Below are 19,706 nucleotides of genomic sequence, written 5' to 3'. Positions count from 1 at the left end.
GGTCTCTCTGTTACAGACTTCTATAATGTGGCATAAGAGGCAAAATATATGACCCGATTAAATCGATGTATTTGGAAAATAGGTGATAAATTGGGGACAGACAAACTGCAACTTGAGTCCAATGTTATTTAAAGATGCCAGCATTCAACACTCGTGACCCTGGGGGTTCCAGGTAGTATCATTGTTTGGTCACAGTTGTAAAGACGCTGCAGAAACAAGACGTCTGCAAAGACTTTGAGATTGAGAGAGCTGAAATCTGTTTACCCTGATGACTCTCTCCTTTCCGATCAGGGACGAACAGATAGACACAGTAGAAATACACTGTCAGGACTGGGCCCTGGCTGTAAATATCAAGAAAGCTAACAAACCTTTACCATAAATAACAGCATTAGGATGTTTCAACATGTCAGTGCATTCACTACAATGAGAGGAAAAGAAAAAATCCCATGAATTCCAGTTAAAATTGAAATATTCAGTGTTTTCCTGCCCATTGCACTATATGGTGGTGAAGATCAGAGTCCACCCAACACTATCTCTACACGCAGAATTCTGCAGATATTTTTCATGTACAAAGAGAAACAGAAAGGCACCGATAAACAACATCCAAAAGAGAGCACACACATATTTCTAAACACCTTAAATCCAGCCCGGGACATCCTCCAGCCCAAAGTCCTCCAACCCCAAGAGCTGAACTCCAAACATGGTCTGGCCAGTCTTACTCCACATACCAGTCAGAATAAACCAAACCATAACACAAAGTAAGGGCCACTTTGAGAGAGTTGAAACGCTGGAAAGAAGAAACTCAAAGATAAGCATGTAATCTGTTTTTAAACAGGGGCTATCTATTGGCAGAATATCTCTCAACTGTCAGCAGTAGAAAGCAGGTGACCACAAACTGACAAACGGACAAGGAAGACACCAAAAAAAAACCAGAACATGTGGTCACTGTTTGACAGGAGTGGCCAAGACAGAGACGCACTTCCTCCTTCAGTGTAAATCATTCAATGACAAATGGAAGGTTTACTACAACCAACTCAAGAGTCAAAAGACGCCGCCGAACCCAAAATACTCCCTAGAAGGACACATAACATATTGCTGCCAAACATGTATTCATGTGTGTGTGAATATGTATAAAACAAAATTGGGGGGGGGGCTTATAGTTTATAGTTTATAGTTTTGGGTTTGGGTTCAGGTTAAGGCAAGGGGGAAAACAGACTTTCGACACAGCACATTCACACTCCCCTCCCCTCGGCTCAGCTCAGACGAATCAGGTTTGAGGGACATAACACCACCGTATCACACCCTCCCTCCTCGTGCACTGACACATACGTTGCACACAAGCTGAACCCTCCCTCCCTTCCATCCACCGCCGCCGCCCCACCTGCTCACTCCTCTGATGAAAACACGGTGCAGGGCTGGGCTGCGTCAATGGGAAACTCTGTGAGGCCCCGGCCCTCCCATTAATCCCCCCTGACATGCCTCCCGAGGGCAGGGATTTGCTACAAGTCAATGCAGGAGACCTACAGTATGCAAAACAAGCCTGTCTGACTCTCTCTCTCTCTCTCTCGTGATTTTCAAAGCCACTGCACTGCCCGTGAGACAGGAAGACAGATCAGAGAGAGGGAGGGAGGGGGGGGGGAGAGGGGAAAATAACTGCACACAGTCTGCTCAGTTAACCCTTTCCTTGCCCTTGTGTTCAGTGTATGTCGCTTCCCTCTTCTAGCTCCAGTCCTAACCTACATTGCAGTAGATAATGCTGATGACTGATGCTGAGTGATACACACACACACACACACACACACACACACACACTAATATATATATATATATATATATATATATATATATATATACACAAATTTTTCTCCCATTCAGCTCTGCTGTTATTTTCCTCTTTGTCCCTCCTCCAGACGGGCTCGTGACCAGACCAGAAATACGAAAAACACACCCAACACAAACAGGAATTCACAGGTCATGTGATGCGCTCCACTTCCCCCAGGGCAGAGAGTGGTGCTATTGAATTTCAGCGTAATCACAGATCTTGCGATCAGGAGATAGGTGGAGGCTGGAGGCGGGTGGGTGGGTGTGGGGCAGGATGACATTAGGGAGATGCAGTCAGGGGCTCACACACACAGGGAATGTAAACAACAGAGTTATGTGTAGCCTAGCCTGTTGCTAGGCTACACATGGGGGAGGGAAGGGACCTGCATGGAGGACGGACAGAAGCACAAGTTCAATTACCATGAGGAGAGCAGCAGAGAAATGGAAAAACAAATGACAGAAAGGCAATGCCCCACAGAGGAAGAGAAATCCACCAGGATGTGTAGCCTGCTTTAGATTCACGTGATTGGCTCCAGTGCCGCCTCCCTCCCATCCATCCTCAGACCCTTTGAGATGGAAAAATGGGTCATCTGTGTGGAAGTTAATACTCTGAGCACGTACAGTGCTGCTTTATTTTTAGGACGTGCCTTGGAAAAAATTTCTCTTCTTTCCCCTCACTGGTGAATGACACAGAGTAGGCGCTGGGTAATTAATACACGGTGTCGCTGCTGTGCACACAAGTGGCCATGCAGGAGAGAGCGGCAGTCTTTATTATAGCTGCGCCAGCAGCTATAATAAAGACTGCCGCAGCCCAGGACGTGTCTCATGTTTCTCCCCGGCCTGTCCTCACCATGACAACATACAGTAGGTTGCAGACTCTGGCACCACAGCCATGACATCAGCAACGGGGGCACAGAGAGTGGGACTCATCTGAGCATCAGCAGGCGTTGTGGAAAACATGTTCCTAAGCAAGGGCGCAGGAGGACTCGAGGCCTCTGTGGACTCATCCACCTGACAGTACCAGGGGTCAGTTGAAGTGTGGGGGGGCAGCAGCAGCAAACGCCTCCCCGCGAGGTCTAGAGGCAACACTCAGAGGCCCTCGAACGTAGACCCGAGCAGCAGAGAGTCTGCCGCTTTGCAGAGCTACGTGAAGCTGCCATAGCAACCGCATACAACAGAGTTATTTCTGGCCGCCTTTAAACTCCCAAACACAGCTGCTCCTACATAACCAGACATCGTCAACAGTCAGATATCCAATCTGTGTACGTACGTATGTACGTATGTATGTATGGCACTCGGTATACCCAGCAGCAATAGGGGTTTGACATTCACAATCACAAAATGGAATAACAGCGAGTGTAATTACTGCTGGGCATCATTTGTTGATTTCCAATGATGAGATGTGAGGCTCAAATGACTACAATATTCCCAATCCAACATTTAACATACAGCAGCCACACTGCTTTGCTCCGAGCCGGTTAGAGCCTCTCCACACCTTCATCCAGGGGATTTTAACTTCGCCTTCAATAACAGGTTATTTCCTGCACCTGTAATGAATGAACGGTCTCATCTGTTGTTGTGAGCACATTAGAAAAAAAGGATAACAAACTGTTTTTAAAAAGCGAAAGAAAAAAACCCACCCCTCCCGAGCACATGGTCTGGGTGCTGCAGGCGCAGCAGCCATTGTTATGCTGTCAACTGGAGCCGTTATGCTCTCTCCTCTCTCCATTCACTTGTCCTTCCCACGGAGGAAATTCTGCCTGGAGCAACAGTGCCCCCTACTGCACAAGAGGGGCGTTTCTTTACCCCCCCCCCCCCCCCCCCCCCCCCCACACATTTTTTTCTACCCTTGCCTACTTCATCAGATATGAAGAGCTGACTCATAATCCATTCATACTGACTCAAATGGAGCAGGACTGCAATTACAAGGATGATGTTAAGTCAGAAGAAACAGAACAAACACATAACCGACTACATTTATATTCTACTGAGCACGAGGACACAGAGCAGCCCTTGTCCTGGATAAAAACTACAGATCTGCTGTGTCATGCCGGAATCAAACAGGTCGTGACCTCGTGTCAAAGTCTGTTTCACTTGGTTTATTTTACGATGGCGTGCTTTCAGAGCAGGCAGCTGGTACGTTATAGTGACCTCGCTCTCCTCTCTTCAGTCGGCAGGGGACGGCAAGCGTGGCCAGCAGCGCAGTGTTTATTTACAGGAGAAGCAGGCCAGAGGTTTGCTGTGTGGAGGGGGGTCTCAACCTGTTCCGACCCCCAGTACCAGCAGCAGACCACAGCTCAGGCCTGACCTCCAACACAGTCTGTTATTTTTCTCCTCTCCGTCTTCCCAACGGACAGATTAACAATGAGCCACTTCTTTCGTGTGTGTGTGTGTGTGTGTGTGTGTGTGTATATATACACACACACACACACTGGGCCAGGCAACTCAGCAGACCTCTTTGACAGCTTCTCCTTTTCCACCGAATGGCAAAATAGCAAGAGTGCTGAAAAAAGAGACTGCAGAGTGAGCACGAGTTCATGGAAAATGGAACAGTGTCCACCATTTAGTCTTCACTCGACATTTCTGGGCCGCCGTTCAATTTTCATTTTTCATTCCTAATGTAGGAAAAACTTCTTTCCCCTGCTCTCCTTTCCTGGCAACCTCCTCGAGGCCCGGGCCGCTCTGGCCAGAGCCCTAACAAAAACAGCTGCAGACGGGGATAAAAATAATTAAGGCTCTATTGGTCTTCCAAGAGACACACTTACAACCAGTCCTACTCCCTTACCCTACGAGCTGCTCCACTTTCACTCTCCTGCGAAACACAATATCGCCATTCACAATGAAACATCCTGGCTCAATGCACCGACAAAAGCTCCCCTTGTTTCTACGGGCTTGTTGGAAGTAGAAATCTTCACAAAGCCATGTGCTGGCAGTGTATGTTTAGTTAACCAGTGTCAAGGATTCATTAACACATTGAAGGTCAAGATTCAAGGTTTTCATTTATTTATCATACCTTGATGTATGGGTCCCTACAAAAATTACATTACCATCCTCCGTGTTGTTTTACATCTTTCTAGTATACAAAATTTTTTCGGAGGCATTTAAAAAAATTAGGCAGAATGAATCTCCAGTTACAATTCATACATCAAACCGTGAGGGCTTCATATCTTCATGTGCATTGCTACTGCCATCTGCTGGCAAGAACAAAAATTCAGAACCTCAGTGTGTTTTCATGTTTTATTGCAGGATTTTAAAAACACAAAAAAAATAATACGTCCAGATATGAAAGACCGGAATATAAAAATAACATTTAACCGACATTGCAAGAAAATTTCCACAAACAGGTGCTCCATTTAGTTTGAACACTCATACACACATTTCTCACGTATATCAACTGCGCAGCAATCGTCTACATAGCTTTGTGTTTTATTTTCTTACTTTGTACACAACACATCAGAAACCACCCCCCCAAAACACACAATCCTTCTTCAGGGAAATAAATAGAATAAACAGAAGGCTATGAATCATGCGATGTAGTGGGAGCAAGGTAAGAAAGATGGAATGTGTTTTTTACATTTCCAAGAGACGTAACCTTGACGAAGTTCTCCGACCTTGCAGTGATGTGATAATCAGGCTCACAACTGCTGTCACTGTCTGAAATCGCTCGACGGACCAGTGAGAGAATTTGTACACTTTCATTCGACGTCATCTTCCGTTAAAGACTGAGCACTGATGATTCGCTGAAAACAGAAAAAAAAAACTAATTTAAGAACAGAACAGCAGGACATGTGACACTTAACTCTCTTTGACACTGAAAATTACAACCAGTCGTTATTGTCAATGTAAGTATTTCTGTCTTAGAGGTGAAATAGCCAAGAGCTACTGACACATGCCTCTCAGCTTTGGATGGTTCTAAGATTGATCTTGCATCCTTTCTTGTCCCAGGAACCACAAATGGCAACTAGGGGGTTTACTAAGGATGCTCTGCCACAAGTATCACATGGACGTGAGAAATAAAAGAATGGAGACACAGGACACATCATCCTCACCTGGCTGATGCTGGGTAGTTTGGTGAGCAGCATTTGGAAGACCGGAGGCGGCAGCGTCTGCTGCAGCACCTGAAGCAGCTGCTGAGGCTGCCCACATACTGCTATAGCATTGGTCAGGTGGTCCACGCCTTTCTCGAATTCACCTGGATTACAAAAAATAAAAGTTAGTAAAAAATAAAAGAAATCTTTCAACGAGGAATGGGCCTGGAAATCATAAAAACGAGTGCAGCATGTGTCGAACCTTGTGACAGGAGCTCCTCTCCGAGCTGGATCTCCTCCAGGAAGAATTTCTGAACCGCCTCTGCGTCCTTCAAATCAGGCAGCTTCAAAGTCAACAGACGAGCGGGGTCACAGATGGACACTTAGGCCTCATATAGAATAAAAAAACAAATGATCTGATATCAACGGGGTTTTTCTTATCAGTTGTCTTACCTTGGCGAGTCCAGACCTCGCACCAGAAACCGTCTGATTCCGTCTGCCTGCGTTGAGAGAAACGTGGTTTCAGACGGTGAGTTGTTGAACTGAATGACTGACGCGTGGTCACAAGTTCGGCTGCTAGCTACAGCATGGTTCAGCCACACGTCACGTCGTCCCCCCACCCCCAGCAATACGTTAGACCGCGCGTTAACAACATCAACACAAAGTATTAGGGGGGGGGCACTTTAAAAGGTCTAGTCTGCGTCCTTTAATGTTTGCCACATGGAGGAAGCTAACATGCTCCTCGTGCTGCGACCGGACCGCTAAGCTAACAGCTAACAGCTAACCCCCGGCTGCTTCTTCAAGCTCGAGACACTTACGTTCACGCAACTTCTCCTTGAATCGAGGGTCACTTCGCCGCTTTCGGTCGAAATAAACACAGTACGCGAGGAAAAGGGCTCCGCACACCCCGGCCACGGCGGCGCTCGTCTTGCCGCTCATCTTGCCCGGACACGACTCATGAGCACGCGACGCAGCAGCAGAGTGCGGTTAGCTAAGAGCAGCTAGCGCAGCACGCAGGAAGTACGTAAATCGTGACGCAAAGACGTAAAGTCGGTCACGTGACAGGCCTTAATCCCACGTGTTGAGTAAAGGTATTTCTCAACGGTGAACATTACTTAAGTATCATAATCCAAATACAATTTTAGTATGAAAAAGCAAAAGTAGTTCTAATACTGAATGTGTCGATGTTTTAGCAGTATCTAAATATTGTCGTCGTGAAGTTTACTGGGTCTCTCATCTTTATAAACTTCATCATATTGTATTAGTCAGATGTTTGTTGAAAATTTGCAAAACAACTACGGTAGTCAAAAGAAAAAATATTTTCCCTATGTAAAGAGGAGAAAAAAACCCCATTCAGAAATTAGTATAATAAATAGTGTAATAAACCAGGAATATTCAAGTAAAGTAGAAAATACCTCAAAAATATACTTAAGCAGCGGGTACTTCACAAACTATGGCATTTATTTCAAACAGAGGCTTCTGCTTTGCTTACATTTTTACAATAAATTACACAATGACCATCATCAGATGAGCCTAATAAATACTATTGAGCATTTTTCAATAAGCTCCATTACTTTCTCTTAATCTATGATCATGACCTTTGTTCCATTTACAGGTTCATACAGCTTTAGCCTCAGGCCGTGTACAGGTCGGAAAATAGTCCCGCTGCATTCGAAAACCACCATTCTCCTCGTAAAAGCGACAAGCTATAGAAAAACAACGGAAAACGATCTGAAGCAAAACGTGAAATGAAAAAAAGGGGGAGAATGGAAAAAAAAGGTTACTGAAACTGATGAATGAGGCAGAACTGAACACAAACTCAAATAAACCTGTTCCTACAGGAGAAAAGAACGAGGACAAAGGAGCAGAACAAACATGCTGTAACCCTCAGTATTTACACAAACTACAGTTAAAACCATAAAACTGTCTGTACAGAAAGGTACATATTATCAACAGTGCAAGATATTAAATAGCTTGACTCAAAACACTTCTCAATATACAAATGTATAACAAAAGCATACAATTACATACAAGTGCCAAACAAAAAGCAACTTCAGGTTATCATACAGTAGGGCGTCTATACAAAGGAAACACTGGAGATGTCTTCAGAAATGTATACACATACATCACTTTATGATTTAAATGTACATTTACAATATCTTTACCTTTGATCTGGTCATAGTACAGGAAACGAAGCCCAACATTTTTGGTAGGGATGAGTACGAGAGGAAGCTGGCATGTCCTTACAGATCACGAATAAAATAAGAACGAGATGCGTTGCTATATTTTATGGGGGAAAGTTGAACGTATGCCGAAATTAAATAACTTCATGTAGCGTGAAACACTGGCTATGTGGAACTCAGCATCATTCATGTGTTCTGCGGTGCTGAGTTCATGCTGTGAATTCCTCGTGTGGTGGCCTTCGAGTTTACGCAATCCAGTTGCACATGTGCGCCTCAGTGAAAACGATGGGAGAGGGGGATTACACGGGCGATGAAAACATGGTCAAATAAAGCAGATGGCTTTTAAAAGGCTGATGAACTGAAGGACATTGCATTCACCAACTCCGTCATTGCACATTTTACACTGCCTAACTTAATAGTTGTACCCAAGCTGGATGAGTAGATTACAGGTGATCCATTATAGGAGTTCGGCTTCTACAATTTTCAAACATTACCACACGCTGATAACCCCCCCCCCCCACCATTGTTTTCAGTCTCAGCCCTTCACTGCCTGCTCACTCTTACAGAAATCCTCAGTCTTTCATCAAGGGTAACATTATTCCAGATGACCCTCTGATTTGAGAAGAGGATCAGGGGGAAAAAAGTGCTCACCTTCCTCAAAGTGCCCCGCGGAAAAGAACAACAAGGCACTACAGTATCAATCCATATTAACCTTCTCCATCACCACCTATGTGACTCAGTGGAAACATGTACAGGACCACATGCCTGTACATGAGAAGAGCATCGTCAACCGCTTGAGGTTTAACCACATGAAGGCCTTTTTAATGCGGGTGGACACGGAAACATGAAAGTTACCTTTCATACACCCTAAATGCCAATGTGGCAGTGCCCCCATCATAATAATAAAAACAACATGGCTGTAGCATGTTGAACTATGATGACAGAGCACAGAGGGGTCTTCACTGGAAATCATCCCTTACCAATACAACTTTATCAAATTGAAAAAAAATTATTGCTTGCAAAAACAATTCTTATAAATGTTCAATTAAGAAGAGCGCAAAAACAATTTAGAATTTTTTTTTTTTGACAAATTTCATCCCTCTACACAATCTTCATAAAAGTGCACTTAAGTGCCATTAGCTTGCCAAGGAAACAGTTGTCAATAGAAAATAGTGCTTGTTTCTTGTTTTTTCTTTTTTGTCTCTGGTCTGGATTTTGTGCCCCAGTAGTTACAGTATGTAGGTTTAGTTGTCCGTCCTGTTGGAAGGGAATGGGGGCGGTGACCCCAGGGTGCTGGTTAAGTGCTTCTTGCTGATTCGTCCTGTCACCTGCACTCCACTGATACCCCAGAGTTCTGTGAAGAGGAGGATGAGGATGACACCGGAGGGTCAGCCAGTGTCAGCATGACCGCCGCAGTCAGTGAGCTGGAGGACGGCGAGGAGGAGGATGATGATGATGAAGAGGACGCAGCCACCGTGCCTGAAACAGAAACAGGATTCGATTATGGTAGCCCTGGATTGCATTATATCAATTCTCGCTCAAAGATAAATGGTTGCTCAATATTTACTCACACTTACTTTTAGTTGTAACTGTTAATCAGTTTTGAGTCCCAGAAAGACTGAACAAAGACTAACTCTCCGAGTAATAATTAAGTCAAAACTGAGCAAACCGACCTGATGCACATAAATTCAGGTTGGTTTCAGTTCTCAAAGAAGTCACCCTATCTAAGGTTCACACCCATTAATCTTAAAATTATTAGAAAAAAGATGCTCCTTGTAACGTCAGAACTTGCCTGATAATCATCACATTGTTGAAATTTCTTCACTGTCAAAGTAATCCAGTAATCCCAAGGGCACATTGTAAAGAGGAACTTCTAAAATCTAATGTGACATATCTTAAATGGTTTCCCAAAATATTGACCTTTAATGGTGCAACCAGAGTTAGTAAATTCGCTAGTTTGGAAATAACCTGCAGACTTACAGACACTGGACTTAAGAGCAGCTGGAGCAAACCAGTCCTGGTAGTCAGTAGATAAAAAGAGAACAGACTTACTTTCTCGTTCCTTCTTCTTAATGCGTTTCCGTCGTCTGTCAATAGAGGCCACCTCAGACTTGAGGGAGAGGTAGTGGTTCCTGATGTCCTGCAGCTTCTCCTGAAGAAATGAAATCCTCTCCAGACTGCTCATCTTCTCCAGATCAGCTAAGTAAAACACAAATTATGTTGTTTTTTCAGTCAGTAGGACATAGACACAAGTACACACCGTTGAAGTAACTACATAAAGCTCTACTTTAGTTAATAGAATGAAAAATTGTATCTCTATTAAAGGATCAGTTTACCAAAATGTGTTTGAAATTTAAAACACCAAGTAGAAAAAAAAGAACTTGATTTCGACTATTTAAAATGTGTCTTGATGAAACGGGGAAACTGGTATTTCGTGACACTTACACATCTGGAAGCTCCACTTGTAGACACGTGGCGATCTGCCATGGTTGTCTCGGTGCTGGCCGTGGTCGGCGTCGCCCTGCTTGTGATACTTATGGCTCGAGGGCGGAGATCGTCCATGACACTTGGGTGAAGTGGCAGGCTTCACCTCTGGTGCATTGTTCTTAGAGGCAGTTGGTTTGGCAGTGCCCTCAACAACAGACTGGTCCTCACTGTCACTGCTGTTGGCTGGAGGAGAGAAGACGGCAACGATTGGGTTATATCTCATTTCCTTTCCCTGCCCCAAATCTCTAACACGATGTCAGGAAACGAGTAAACAGAAACAGAAACAGAAATTCTACAGCTAATAAAAGTGCTGTTGCTATTGGAACCGAGAAAGGCTAGCAGGGTGAAGCAATTCTAGCTACAGCTTTTCTTACCTGTTTTCCTATTCTTTTTGGGAGGCACACCAAGGCTCTTGCGGTTTGGCTTGTGTTTCTTTGAGGCTCCACCTGTCTGTGATTCTTTCTGCCGCTTTTGACTCACAGACGCTGCAAAGAAAAAGAGGTTTGGGGAACAGAGAGAATGTGAAATGAGCTGTCAGCGTGCGTTTCTTTTGTATTCACTCCTGTAGAAAAAGAATGAATTCTGCTATAGAAAAATACACGATATAGCACATTTACCATTATGCGCTCCTTTGGACTTCTGCTCGCTCTCCTGCTGGCTGCTGCTGCTCAGCTCTAGGCTGCAGCTGCTGCTGCTGTTGTTGCAGGAGAGGCTGACGTCGAACACCTTCGAGGGGGAACCTGCCCCTTCGTCCTGAGGGAGGTCCTGCATCTCCCCGCCCAGACTCTCCACCTCCACCGTGCTGCTGTCCGTCTCACTGCGCACGCCTGCCACCTCCTCCTGTATGGGTCCTGGGTTTACAGCCTCAGAGACTGTCTCTGAAGGCAAGGCAGGGGGGATGGATGGTGGCGGGGAAGGAGGCTGCGCTTGACCACAGTCTTCCACAGCACTGCCTCCTCCCGAGGGGGACTCGGGCGTCGTTGGGGGGGTGTTGAGTACGGAGTTACTGCCACTGCTTGGAAACTCCTGTAGTTTGTCGTTTTCCATCTGCTCCTCTAAGGCTTCGTCCTCAGGTCCAGCATCCTGTTCGACACCCGGCTCCTCCAGGCACGAGGGTACAGGCGGGGGAGGAGAATTGGCGGCCTCTGTGTCCGAGTCAGAGAACAACTCTTTGAGAGTTTTCTTCGGCCACTGCGCCTGGATGCTGGACCACACGTCCTTTTGTCCTTTCGGTCGGACAGCGGGCCTTTCCTCTGAATTCCCAGACGTTTTGGCCCTTTTTTCAGGAATCTCCCAGAACCCAGCTTGTCTGCTAGATTTGGTCTTCTCCTTCATCCCGTTGTATTTCTTAGAGGGGGAACCTTTGGTTTTTGGCCGGCCTCGCTGAGTTTCCTCAGCCTGGGATTCAGCCAGCGCTGCACCCTCAGAATCTGAGCTGCTGTTAGACGAGGGCCCTCTCTCCTCCCCGGGACCGGCCGGTCTCTCTTCCATCTTCCTGGGAGAGCCTCCGGGTAACCAGTCGGCACTCCTGGTGTTCCTTGTCTTACCTTTGGATTGGCCTTTTGGCGTCCTCTCTGCTGCACCATCAGATTTCCTCTTTCTGGTGCTTACCTCTCCCTCTAACTCAGGTTGACTTCTGCGCTTTGCAGCGTCTGTGCACTCCGCACTGACCAAATCCTGGTTCTTTCCTGAGACTGGAGCAGGTTTTGATCCTTCAGGCGGAGTCCCGCTCTCCCAACGCCCTGAAATTTGCGGCGGCTCTAGTGGGGCCTTCTTGGCGCTGCTTCTGCAACCTGGGTGCTCCTCTTCATTATGCTCTCCCTCCTCATCCTCATGCTCACTTTCGTCCGTGGACATCTCAGAGGCTGAAGAAAAGAACACAGAACGCCCATTAGTTTTCAGGAGGATATCAACATAGGCATAAATAGACCACTTCACAGTCAAACAGTCCTAATCTGCTGCAAGTGTACATGACTACAGGCTATTGAGTGTTGCTACCTTGCAAGCCATTGAGGATAGAGGTAATTTCTATAGACTTGACTGGAGTCCCTTTGTCCTCACCCTCGTCCATCTTGGAAAAGACATCCTGACTCAGGCCACATTTGGAGCGTGGGACGCGGTTACTGTTGGGCGAAGGGCCGAGGACCTCTCTGTCATTGAGCCTCTCCAACCTGTCTCGCTCCCTTTCGGCTTTGTTCTGTCAGAATTGAACACAAGTCAGTGAGTCACTTCATGCTATCACACCAGGTTTAAGCTGAAAAGTAGCATCTCTCCGAACTCGTACCTTTATTTTTTTGCGGTGCTTTATTTTTGGTACGTTCTTATTGGCGGGCCGAACAATCTTGTCCGCTTTGATCCATTCATCATATCTAAAAAAAAAAAATGAAATACAAAAGGACAAGAGACAATTTGATCATTCAGATCTTTGAAAGGAGCTTAAAAATCTCTCACACCAGCCACCACACAAACACCTCTAATGTCAGAACCCAACATGTTGCTGCGACACACAATAAGCCTGAACAGCACAGGAACAAGTCCCATGGTGTTATGTGGGAAAAGACAAACCTTTTACGATGGAGAAAGAAACAATATTAACACCGACCACCACACAAATCATATTCAACAAAGTTCCAGCAGTACCAAGGGTGCTACTTGTGTCGTATGAGGAAAATGGAAAGTTTCACGACATCACACACACGACAGACACAATGCAGAGAACATCCCACTGTTTCATAGAGTGCTAGAGGACCACACAACAACATTGAGACAATGAAATGCTGATTGCACTAGTTAACCTCTGTGTCATGGTACCCTAACACTCTACTTAACACTGCATTAACCCTGACCCACTGGGGAGGGGGGAGAGGGTTGAGAGGTAGAGGTGAGTGTAGCAGCACTTTGGTTGGCCTTTCAGAGAATTCAGAGAAGGGTAGCTCACATTCAAATATGATATGGTAGGATCTAAATAATTTGTTCTAATCAGAACCACTGGTTGGCTAATTCCAGAGTTAAACTGGTTAAAATCCAGCCTGTCTGCAGATTTAGTTGAGAGACAGACAGCTGGGGGACAGACAGACAGGGGATTCAGTTAAAACTGAGTGAGGGAAGCTGAGGAGTGATCCACATCAACCCAAAACTCAATTCTGTTTCTGCCACTAGATGGCCCAGTGTTCTCCATAATCAGAGTACTGACAATGGGACTGGATTAGATGAAGCAGAATTGTGAGGAAGGGATGTGTTACTGCTGCAGGGATACCCACGTAGGGGTGATCCCGTGAGCTGAATTAAAGGTTAAGAGATGATTTTTTTTTCCTCTTTAGGGTGAATATAGACGTTAGGTGATTTCTCCCCAGGTACTGTCTTACCTGATGTTCCAGCCACAGTAGTGCACCAGGTAGAGCACCTCTCCCCCCTCCACGTCTGCCTCTTTCACAGTGGCCTCGTACGTCTTCAGACTGCGGCCTCGCCCATACCTCACCTGCACCTTCATCCCCGGGGGGTAACACTCAAACTCCTCCCCCTCCTCCCCCTCCTGACTGCTGTCATCCCTGCAAGAAAAACAGTTCAGCACTTCCTGGCCCTAGGCTGCCCCGTTGAACACCACAGAACCCCACCCACAGCCACCCACCCGACTCACTGCCTGCTGCTTGAAAGCCTGTTTTCTAATGTATTTGCTCCACCCGTGCCTACCATGACCCATTACAACGCTAGGCCCTTATCTATAAAGAAACGTTAACTTTCCACTTTTGTCCTAGTCCAGTGTAGCCTACAGCAAACTGCAGGATAAACAACTGAGTCATTTACAGTACGCCAGTCAAAGAACAGTACATTGAGTATTTCAGCAAATAAAACAACATTCTTTCATGGCAAAACAAATCAATCATCTTGCATGGGAAATGACACTACTGTTAGGCTACCTAACCCTACAGCCATATAACAGCATACTTGGGATTCTCATTCACACACACACTGTAAGAAACAAAGCAGCCACAAGGAGGAGCTAGTGGGAAACATGTGGAAGCTAGAGGGTGTATGGGCAGTGCAGGAGTGCCAGTAAGTTGTTTAGGCGCAGGGGCCACAGGGGCCACAGGGGCAGGTTAGCACGGCAAAGCACAACTTGGCAACAAGCAGCGCGGCAACTTAAAGCGACACTACAGAACTGAGAGGAAGCACAGCTGCGAGATTCCATTTGGTCTGCTGCCACCAAGAAAAGCCTTGAACCCAGTGCTCCACACAATCCCTCTCATACCCAACTGCCCAAAGCATGTGCTTCACACCCACAGCTCATGTCTCCGCGAAGAAGAGGCACTCATTTGTGCAGCAGTCACAGTGTGTCAACCCGAAGAAACTGATCACCCGACGACTGGGGAATGGCAACTGATGTTGAAAACATGGAAACACTGCTCGAGATCAGTTTCATAGGCCATTTTCACCACTCAAACACAAATACACGCGGGTTATAACACACGCACGCACGCACGCACGCACAATAACAAGTTTAGAGCTGCAAAAATAAGTAATTTTCATCCAAACATTTGTTGGTTCCAGGTTCTCAAAAGTGCCAATGTGGTGTTTGTCTTGGTCTTACATCACAGTAGATTGAATATTTTGGGAGAATAGATTTATGGCAGGAAAAAATCAGACATCTGATGAAGTCACCTTGGAGCTTTGGTCTTTTTCAGTTTAGTGTTTTAATAAAAATAATCGATAGTTGCAGCCCTAAAGAAATGATCCTTAAAGCATCACTTAAACATCAAGACTTCTAAATTCCTCAAAACCAAGGGCATTAAAATTTAATCCATTCACATTATTATGCGCAGCAAAGCTACAAAACCGTCACACGACCACATCACCTGTGAGAACCGCTGATCCCGACAAAGCCAAAGGATCAGGGAACCTCCAGACTGTCCACGTGTGACAGTGATCGATGTGAACATACTGTAGTGTGCCTGCAAATATGGGTGGTGGAAGCTACACAGAGACGGATACTAAGAGCAGCGATGTGTGTGTGTGTTTGTGCGTGTGATAAGGACATCCTAAAGTTGGAAGATTTTAATTTAATTCAATAGGACACAAAAAAAACTGCAGTAAAATAAGTATGAGGACTGTTTATTTTTGCATGCAGTGTTTTCTAGCCTGTCCCCAGTCATAACACCCTGGAGGCTGAACAAACATGGGTCTAAACTGCAGAGGAAGCAGCGATCTAGATGCTCCAGACAGGAAACAACAGGGGAAAAGTCCTCTAACCGAAACCACACAATTCAACTGCCTAGAACAAATATTTGTCAGTGACGCAAGTTCCTCTTTTTCCTCTAAAAAGGTTACTGCCTCTGAAGCACTATCCGGCAACTAGTGTGCTAATGCATCACTCATAACACTCACACACACATGGAACATTTAATAAAGCTGAACATCAAAAAGGCAAAAGAAAAAAAAAGAAATGAGAGAAAAGACAGGAAGAGGAGGGCAGAGATAAAGAGTTTAGGAGAGGGGGGAGAAATAAGGGAGAGCACAGCCATGTTGTGTGATGTGAGTGAGTTGTGGCTGGTCGAATCCAGCCCAGGGGGGAGGGAGGGAGGGAGGGAGAAAGAGAGAGGGAGGAGGAGAGACAGAGAGAAACCAGCATGACATGCCAGGTGAAATGTAGCAGTCAGGCTCTGGTGCTCAAAGATGTCTCTGCCAGCTGATGCCACAAACTAATAATAATAGCACAGACGGCAGGGGGTAAGAGCTTAGTCAGATAAGGGAGAGAGGGGAGAGCTGTCCTCTCTGGTTAGCAGGTGCAGGTGGATTGTGGGTAATACAGCGTATTAGTATCATTAAGGTCAGAAGGGTCGCTGCCTTTCATCTGCTAATGGTCTTTTAGGCTTTGCATCTTAGTGGCTGCCTCAGGTCTTTTGTCTGGAGAAACTTTTAGAATGCTTAAATAATGGCCAGACGGAATATCAACACAATGTCACCCTGCAGTAGTTCTGCATGTAGCTTGTGTTTTTGCCATGAGGATCTTTTTTTATTTTTTTTTTATTTTCACCACCCTGGCGGAGGGACCATCCTTTCAGACCACCTACCCAGAGTTGTCCTTGCTCTCCTGCTCCTCATCGTGCTCCTGCTTCATTTTCCCGGCCGTGAGGTGAGCTGTCGATGAGCCTTCGTCTGCGTCACCCTTGAGGGGAGAGTCGTCTTCTTCTTCTTCGTCGTCGTCGTCGTCGTCATCATCATCATCATCATCATCATCATCATCGTCATCGTCGTCTTCCTCTTCTTCTTCATTAGCGTCTTTTCCCTCAGTTTTTGACAGTTCAGACTCCATTATTTTTCGGGTCAAATCGGGTTTCTCCTCCTAAGGGAGAGGGATGCTTTTAACATTAACACATACACGGAGGGCCTGCAGTGAATATTCTACAGTAAAGGTTTTGATTAATATGTCACAATGTAATAACAAAAAAAAAACAACATTATTTAGGAGACTGCACCTTGCAGACTACAGACGGTGCACTGCAAGGTTCTCCGTCCACCTGGGCTTTCTGCTCTTCTAAGCTGGATGATGGGGGGGCTGCTCCTCCTGCCTCCCCCTCAGCCTTCACCTCCCCCTTGGAACCCTGCTTCAGAGGGAGGTCCATCCTAAAGCTTATGGCAGTGGAAGTGCAGTATTCCTCGAATCCATTCAAGTACCTGCATGGTAACACATTCCTCGTCAACATCTCCCAAAATCACTGCTCCTCTCAATCCTTTTCATTCAAACACACCTTTACTGCTAAAAAGTTAAATACTGCAAAGATAAAAACTCCATTTACTCTCTAAGAGTTTGCCAAAAAAGCAGAAGCAGAGCACTTAAAGTAAAACAGGGTACAAACTGCATATCAGTTTTGGTGAAAAACTACAGAAGCAAAAGCTGCATCTCAAACCGCGTTAAAAGCTCTGAGAGGCTCCGGGGGGGCAGCTCATGTACGTACTTGCGGTAAGCACATTTGACATTGTAGCCAGCGGCTGAGTTAAGCACAGGGATTCCCAGGTCCTGATAGACTTGCTTCCAAACGGAGCCGCTTTCAATCTGCTCAAACATGGACACAGAAGATAGACAGTCAGCCGGACAACAACAAACCACAAGAGTCGAACAACACCAACAAGAGGAATTGCTGTCACAGTGGCACTCACTTTGTCAAAGCCTCCAAGTTTGTGCACGAGCCTGTAGAGCTTGAACAGGTTCAAGTTCTTGTAGCCTAGAACAGGCCGCTTGTTGATGGGAGTTCCTGTGGAGGAGAAAGAGAACGGGTTGAGATGGTAGACACAAACATTTTTCATTAATTAATCCCCGTGTATTCCCTCTTGGACTAGTTGGGTAGTGGAGTAGACGTATGAAGTAGCATGAAAAGGAAACATTCAAGTCAGGTAGAAGTACTTCCAAATGAGAACTCAAGTACAGTGTTTGTACTTCCCATCATTGCTCTTCAAAATATTTTAATGACCACAGTTGGTGAAAAAGCAGCCACACATTAGGGCAATAAACACAACACGTCCACTTTCAGTTTCTAACTGCAGAGAAGTATTGAACTACTATTTTACCATTTAGTGATTTTTTTATTATTTGATGAATGTGGACGCTTCTACTGATGAACAAAAAATATTCAAATAGGTTTTATATTTATCAAAAATAAAACAGAGGGTGTGGCTGATGGGCAAGTTATATAATCGGTATGTGCCTGAATACCATGTAACAGCGATAACACAGACTGCCGTGGCAACCTTTCCACACACACAGATATTTCTTGTTGAGATAAAGATAATCAAAGTTATAATACTACAAATAAACCATAAGTAAACTACAAATGAGTAGAGACAGTTGATATGAGAGGCAGACAATACGAAAATTGTGTTTTCATATTAACCTTCCCTTGACCGAGTGCAAAGTGCACCTGAAACAAAACACTAAAATTACATTTTATGTTTTCTGTGAACATCAATTTAACTGCACTTTGAACTTTACCCCGATCCTCCATGAACTTGTAGAGCTGTTGCAGGAAGTTCTCCCTCTCCTCTGGGAACGGCTCCACCTCCTCCTGCCGAAAGGAAACAAGAGAGTTTGAGGAAAGTTGTTCATTTTTTTTAAATAAGGTTGCAGGGATGAGAGCACGTGCAGCGCTCGTGCCACTACCTCTTCCTCTTCGCCACTGGCGTCTTCCTCCTGCTCCTCCTCTTCATCGTCATCATCGTCCTCGCTGCTGGAACTTTCCTCTTTCACTTCTGTCTTCCAGGTATTGGGCACGAGCAGCTGATGCTTGAACTCAAAGGCTGCGTCCAGCGCTGTCAAACACATGCAGAAAAAATACTTACACTGACGATCAGTACTGGTTTACAAAACAACTAATCATCAGCTACAACTACTACTTGCCATCTTAATTCTCAAAATAATATCCTAAGGCGTGACAGTATAAAAAGAAACTCACATAAACAAGAAGAAAGATCTGCCAAGGAACAAAGCCGCATGAAAATCTGTCGGGAGTGTTTGCACTGAGTCACAGGTGGACTCAAGTAGCAGTTAACCACCTATGCAAATGCTTACAGATGCAGAAAATATCACAGTTGTGAGTCATCGACCTGTGAAAACTGGGATTACATAAAGCTGTTTCCTAACTGGAATTATAAGACAGCAAGAGCTCTGCAGTAGAAGAAAAAAAAAAACAGGGGCACTATATAAAAAGCCTGGTGATGACTTCAAATAAAAATAGACTCGACAGTGACAGGCGCTCTCCGCCGCTGCATTCCCCGGAACAAAAAACAAAACTTCTCTTTCTTCAGTCTGCCTCGCTGCAACCTACACCGTGAGCATTTTCTGCCAAGTGTGTCAACACACAGACCAGCCCACAGATGTCGGGGCTTTGGTGCACGCCGTGCACCAGTTCTGTACGATTTACCACTTAAAGCTTTACTTTTTAAACTCACCTGGTTTGAGCCCCGCGTCGGCTTTCAAAGGAAAATCGCTGTTCATCTCACGAGTGTCCTTACGCAGCACCATGTAGCTGCAGAAAAACACAGTGATTAAAATGTGCACAGACATGATAGCCTAACAGCCCAGCACCAACAACAACCTTTAGAGTTAGTAGTCAATAGTACATCGACCGAATTCACAGCCTATCTTCTTACAACATCTCTGCAACAGCTGGGCAAAGTGTCGGTCATTTTGCAGAAA

The 19,706-nt window shown here is 45.4% G+C and overlaps 2 protein-coding genes and 1 non-coding gene across 5 annotated transcripts in view; all 3 read right to left on the bottom strand.

Annotated features, from left to right (window-relative positions):
• Positions 1–5,044: 5,044 nt before the first annotated feature.
• Positions 5,045–6,860, bottom strand: tomm20a (translocase of outer mitochondrial membrane 20). Its single transcript, XM_035605139.2, has 5 exons — positions 6,668–6,860; positions 6,303–6,349; positions 6,112–6,193; positions 5,871–6,013; positions 5,045–5,561 (listed from the first exon to the last, which is right to left on the bottom strand). The coding sequence occupies exons 1-5, from the start codon at positions 6,786–6,788 to the stop codon at positions 5,517–5,519; spliced, it is 438 nt and encodes a 145-aa protein (XP_035461032.1). The 5' UTR covers positions 6,789–6,860; the 3' UTR covers positions 5,045–5,516.
• On the bottom strand, positions 5,672–5,806 carry LOC118284348. The gene has a single exon (XR_004784835.1). It is a non-coding gene; the product is annotated as a small nucleolar RNA SNORA14 (small nucleolar RNA).
• Positions 6,861–7,289: 429 nt separating the features above from the next.
• arid4b (AT-rich interaction domain 4B) overlaps positions 7,290–19,706 on the bottom strand; it is a 36,383-nt gene continuing 23,966 nt past the window's right edge. The window contains exons 10-24 of one of the 3 annotated variants that reach the window (XM_047335292.1): positions 19,460–19,536; positions 18,672–18,820; positions 18,504–18,576; positions 17,675–17,769; positions 17,473–17,570; positions 16,993–17,191; positions 16,588–16,859; positions 13,885–14,067; positions 12,804–12,888; positions 12,518–12,716; positions 11,137–12,384; positions 10,894–11,004; positions 10,478–10,702; positions 10,085–10,231; positions 7,290–9,511 (exon numbers count right to left, since the gene is read on the bottom strand). In XM_047335292.1, coding sequence (XP_047191248.1) covers positions 9,357–9,511; positions 10,085–10,231; positions 10,478–10,702; positions 10,894–11,004; positions 11,137–12,384; positions 12,518–12,716; positions 12,804–12,888; positions 13,885–14,067; positions 16,588–16,859; positions 16,993–17,191; positions 17,473–17,570; positions 17,675–17,769; positions 18,504–18,576; positions 18,672–18,820; positions 19,460–19,536 — 3,316 coding nt within the window. In that variant the 3' untranslated portion in view covers positions 7,290–9,356. The remainder of the gene's footprint in view (positions 9,512–10,084; positions 10,232–10,477; positions 10,703–10,893; positions 11,005–11,136; positions 12,385–12,517; positions 12,717–12,803; positions 12,889–13,884; positions 14,068–16,587; positions 16,860–16,992; positions 17,192–17,472; positions 17,571–17,674; positions 17,770–18,503; positions 18,577–18,671; positions 18,821–19,459; positions 19,537–19,706) is intronic. The other 2 variants (XM_047335293.1, XM_047335294.1) reach the window with 2 other exon arrangements.

This window comes from Scophthalmus maximus, chromosome 10 (assembly GCF_022379125.1).
Source record: "Scophthalmus maximus strain ysfricsl-2021 chromosome 10, ASM2237912v1, whole genome shotgun sequence".
Classification (NCBI taxonomy): Eukaryota; Metazoa; Chordata; class Actinopteri; order Pleuronectiformes; family Scophthalmidae; genus Scophthalmus; species Scophthalmus maximus.
The sequence above is the reverse complement of the archived record's forward strand: the minus strand, read 5'-3'. Positions and strand labels throughout refer to the sequence as shown.

Coding starts and splice junctions, on each gene's coding strand:
- tomm20a (XM_035605139.2), bottom strand. CDS start 6,788: ATGAGCGGCAAGACGAGCGCCGCCGTGGCCGGGGTGTGCGGAGCCCTT. Junction 6,350..6,667: donor CAAGGAGAAGTTGCGTGAAC/GTAAGTGTCTCG, acceptor CTCTCAACGCAG/GCAGACGGAATCAGACGGTT. Junction 6,014..6,111: donor AGAGGAGCTCCTGTCACAAG/GTTCGACACATG, acceptor TTTGTAATCCAG/GTGAATTCGAGAAAGGCGTG.